At 29.5% G+C, this 4,945-nt stretch overlaps 2 protein-coding genes across 2 annotated transcripts in view; both read right to left on the bottom strand.

Annotated features, from left to right (window-relative positions):
* Nucleotides 1–1,849, bottom strand: part of LOC108694348 (general odorant-binding protein 69a-like) — a 3,635-nt gene extending 1,786 nt beyond the window's left edge. The window contains exons 1-2 of the mRNA XM_018203774.1: nt 1,617–1,849; nt 451–566 (exon numbers count right to left, since the gene is read on the bottom strand). Of these exons, the coding sequence (XP_018059263.1) occupies nt 451–566; nt 1,617–1,676 (176 nt within the window). The 5' untranslated portion in view covers nt 1,677–1,849. The remainder of the gene's footprint in view (nt 1–450; nt 567–1,616) is intronic.
* Nucleotides 1,850–2,006: 157 nt separating this feature from the next.
* The window catches only part of LOC108694395, a 4,514-nt gene continuing 1,575 nt past the window's right edge, over nt 2,007–4,945 (bottom strand). Inside the window, exon 2 of the mRNA XM_018203824.1 lies at nt 2,007–2,149. Within this exon, the coding sequence (XP_018059313.1) occupies nt 2,007–2,149 (143 nt within the window). The remainder of the gene's footprint in view (nt 2,150–4,945) is intronic.

Raw genomic sequence — 4,945 nt, 5'->3', positions numbered from 1 at the left:
TATATTAATGTATATTCAATATATTTATTAATATATATTTTACAAAAATAATTTTCATATTGCAATTACTTTCTTGAAACGCGAAATAAATATACTTTGAACGCATTAATTAATAGAGTGCAAAATAGATTCACCATCATTCTTTTAACATGTGAGGCATTAAAAAATATTTTAATTTAATTTTTTTCTCTATTTTTAACACTAGATAAAAAAATCAAACAAATTTAAAATATCGAGTCGAAAGAAAAACATGCTTACGCAATTCCGATCGCTCGAAATCGATAGTATTGAAAAAAAAACCAGTCTTGAACCTTCGAATCTCCGTGAAAGTTTTAGTTTTCGATTTAATTCGAAACAAGATAGTCAGTCATTTGCGAGTATCAGTTGTATAACTTTATGCGCCGTCGCGATAATTAAAAGTGTGATCGATAATTTCATTCACGTTGGGGTGAATGAACTCTCTCGTTGAATAATATACCTGTGGCAACTCCCGTTTGTGTTTGGCAGGCGTTCACGACACTGGCTGCGGTCGCGATCATCTGATCGGAAACGAAGCTGGGTCTTGTCTGCAAAATAGATCGGTGTCATTGAGACTAATAGATAGTAGTTGAGAGATAGGGTTGAGAAATAGTAATGAAAGACGAACGCTCTTGCGACAGCTGTGTTAGTGGACTATAATATACTTTTACACAGCAACTATTATAGTTCTATCCACGTAGATTAATTTTCATCTCGGTTTAATTTACTTTATCTTCTTCTAATTTTTATTTAGAACTAGAAAAATAAATTACTAGAAAAACTAGAGAAACTAGAAAAAAACAATAAGTTAAGCCTCATTAACCGAGATTGAAGTTAATCTACATTGATAGAAACAGGAATTAACGGAGAAATATTATCTATTTATAATTATTTTCTTTCATTATTATTTTCCAATATCTTTATTATTATTTTTGTAATTATATCAATATTAATTTTTCGTTTCCATAAAAAATAAATAATAAGTCAAATCGAAATTAAAGTTAATCTACGATGCTAAAAATTAACATTAGCGAAGAGAATTGTCTGTGTATAATTATATGTTCTTCTTCGTTATTATTTTTCTAATATTGGATTACTCTATTATTTCGGATTATTTTAATATCAATTTTTCATTAAACATCATAACGCTGTACTATAATAAAAAAAAACAAAAAAAGAAAAGATATTCTATTTTGATTTAAAACATTTCCTTACATAGAAAATTTTCTCTGCTATTTTGACACTAAATAAAAAAAAAATCATGCAAATAGAATTAAAATATCGAGCTCAAAAGAAAGTTATTGAACACAAGTTATTGAACACATAATTATTTTTGAGCGCCAAAATTGACAGCGATCGAAAAAAATCACCCCCGATTGCCAAGTTTCTATCCAATTTTTTACCGAGTTTTACTGAGTTTCGTTGAAGTTCCGAAACATATAAACAGAACTCTTTGTGATTTTAGATAAAAATTTATTTACAAAAAAATAAAATAAAATTCTATTGAACTTTCTGATATATTTTTAATTTTATTCTCGAAGGGATATAATTTTCCTTCAAGCTCCCCAGATTCACCTATGCATCGTTTTGCCACGTACCCCGCAGGACACGATCCATGCCTGAAGAAGGAAACCCAGGGCGACCGCGAGAAGCCTCATCTTTGGTATCTCTCAAATGTATTCCTTATCACTTTTACAGAACCTTCCTCCTCGCTAATTGCCGTTGGTGGTGCGAGCGTATCTTTGCCCGCGGCAATCTCGTTTTCGGCGCGTGTCGATGTGTGAAGACGTTACGGAGTGCGCGCCGTCCGCGAGGCGAGGGTGCGACTGAACGTCAGAGTCAAGAGGCTGAGTGGTGACACGGGTAGTCGAATGGGGGTCGGGATGAGAGATGAGGCACGGGATCCAGAAGCGAGAGAGTGATAGAGATGGAAGCTGCAAGCCCTGCCGCGCGTCCTGGAAGCTGATTCGAGAGCAGGTCGCAAGCTATTATCCTTCTCTCTCTTGTTTTCTTATTCTCTCGTTTTCGCGCGCCGCCCTTGCGCTGTTTTCACGTGAAACGTGTTCGATAGACGCTCCTGTCAGTATTTTTCTGATTCGATTGTTTATTGATCCTTCATCACCTGAAGCATCTAATAAGATACTTATAAGTCCTTACAAAAATCCAATACTGACTAATTTAATACTGAAAGATAGTGATTAATTATTTATTTTAAGTATTAAAAGCAAAGCTGAACAATAGTACTTTTAATACTCAAAATGAGTTATTCTCTAAATTTTTTGGAGTAAAATATCACTTTAATTAAAGAATGAAAATTGATCTAGTTTTGAAAAAGAGAATATTTTTAAAAGTGAGTTAGAAGTGAGATTTCATTCTTCAGAATGTGATTTACTCTAAAAGGATCAGAAAGTAATTACTTTTAATATTAAATTTCTATAAGAAAATTTGCTAAAGCTGTTTATATACATATTATTATACTTAGTACAAATTAAAAATAGTTTTTTAAATATATTTTTATCTAAAGGATGTATAGAGAATATATTATCAGTTTTTATTTGTAAATTATTCAAAAGAACAATAAAAACTGAGATATAATGTTGTCACAAACACTTCATGCGAATAATTACGTTAACGAAAACCACATCGAGTAATATAGAATTAATCTTACGTAATATTATTATATTTAATATGAATTCCAACATTTCGAGTATGAGAAGGAATAAAAATAAAAAATAGTAAATATTTTTTGAAATAAATAAAAAAAGTGAATATTTTTTATTTATTTTTTAATCGGGATTAAAATAATGTCAATTTAATCTGACGGATCGATATTTCCGAATATTTAATCCTTTCGACGTTTCGTTAATTGTACTTTTTTTATTTTACATTAAATTAAATTTTTTACAATTACAAGAAGTATTTTAATTATAGCAACAAATTTTTTAACAAACTTGTAGTTTCTCTTTTTAAAAAAATTTTTAGGAATTTCTGAAGAATATTTAAAAAGGGAAATTATAAATATCTAATCCTTGATTTTTTGCCTAATTTTCAGCTGTGCATCCCAACCTTGTGAAGGCTCTCTCTAATTGTGTCCATGCTGCACTTAAGAACACATGTGCTACTATTAGCGATTTTTTTCGATTGAAGTTCTATCTTTTTATTGATGCACTCAATCGACAATGCGATCAAAACGTCCCACGTCATACTGACGCGATATAGTGCGCTCTTTTCATCATGCAAAGATAAATTACCGTCTCCTCGGTATAGAAGAGCTTTCGATTCTAGGCCAGGTCACACACATAGACGGATTTGATTGGCGGATGTTACCAGTTTACGATCCGACCCTACTTAATATCCTATGCGACGTCGACACGAATACGATTCCTGTGTCCCTCTCTGTTCCTCAATCTTCATCTTCGCGTACGCAATTTTATGCTGTACCAAATTATCCTGTCGAGACTTATCATCATTATTTTTGTCCTAGTTACAAATTCTATCTGAAGACAAAAAAAAGTAATTTTTAATATCACAATATTAACGTAGATTAGCATAGATTAAACAAAAATTTTAAATTGAAGTTATAGAAAAGGCAAATTAGTCTGTCGAGACTCGTAGAATTTATGGAAAAAGCAAAGAGAGAAATTTTCTTGCAATGAATATTAATTGTCTTAATTTTTAAAAATCTTTTTTTTAAGAAATTTAATATGGAAGAGACAGTGGATTGATTATATATTTTGAACACAAAAATATACACACGTAGAGTTGTTCAGTGCTTTTGATATTCAAAGTTCAGTAATTAATTTCTTTCTATATTAAATTGAATTTAGTTGAGGATTGACAATCCTTTCAATCAATTTGTTTACTTCATAATTTTATAGCGATTAACATAAAAATAACAATTTTGAAAAATTCTTTCTGCAAAAAAAAAAAATTAAATTTAAAAAATTAAAAAAAAAATTATATCTTTCACTACATATATTTATATATTTATTTCAATGCTGCAACCAATGTAACCCATTTCTACTTTGTGCAGATAAAACGACGTGGCATAGAATCATATAGAAATGAATTTTACGTTCTATTTTATTGTTTTCAACAATAAATAATTATAAATAACTCAACTAAACTTCATGCAGTTAACTTAATCAGTGATTAACTTAATTGTTAGGTGTATATATATATATATATACACACATACACACACACACACACACACACACACACACACACTATTTTTTATTAACGCAGAATTATTAATTTTTTTGTTAACAAATGAAAAATTAAGAAAATTAAGAAAATTAAATAGAAAAAGCAATTATATATAATTAGAAATTTCGCTTTATATGGTTCTATTCGAATCAGTAATTTAATCGGAATTTGGTCGAAGTCTTCCATCTCATCATGTTATCTCTCTACGAGTAACATATGTTGCATCTGCAGGTATATATTGTACATCATATTGCGCATCTTGCAGGAAATTAAGAAAAGGTTTTATAAAAAGATAATTAAAATAATATGCTCGTGAGATACATCACTTTAATGTAATACGTAAAATATTTTATTTCATTACAATATAAATACAAAAATTAAATGGAATTCTGATTTGAAGTTAGATGCCGATAATAGCTCGTCCTGGACGTGTAATTTCAGGCACTGAAAATAAGGACAATAGAAATAATTCAAATAGCATAAATAGTTTAAAAAGAATTCAGTCATAAATGTGTTATCATATTAGGTGTATTTTTGCATGAAAATTTTAAATGGAAAAATAATGGATTTCTTTTTACTACATTTACTACCTAATATTTGAGTTCATTGTCAGATGCAAAAAAAATTCTTTTTAAAACTTTTCAGAAAATAATTCTTTTCCGAAAATAAATTCAAATTGATGATATACAACTGGATTCTTTTTGAACTCTCTGTCCCA

The sequence above is a fragment of the Atta colombica genome, unplaced genomic scaffold, assembly GCF_001594045.1.
Source record: "Atta colombica isolate Treedump-2 unplaced genomic scaffold, Acol1.0 scaffold12, whole genome shotgun sequence".
NCBI classification, from domain to species: Eukaryota; Metazoa; Arthropoda; class Insecta; order Hymenoptera; family Formicidae; genus Atta; species Atta colombica.
Note: the sequence above shows the minus strand (reverse complement) of the source record. Positions and strands in the feature narration are given on the sequence as shown.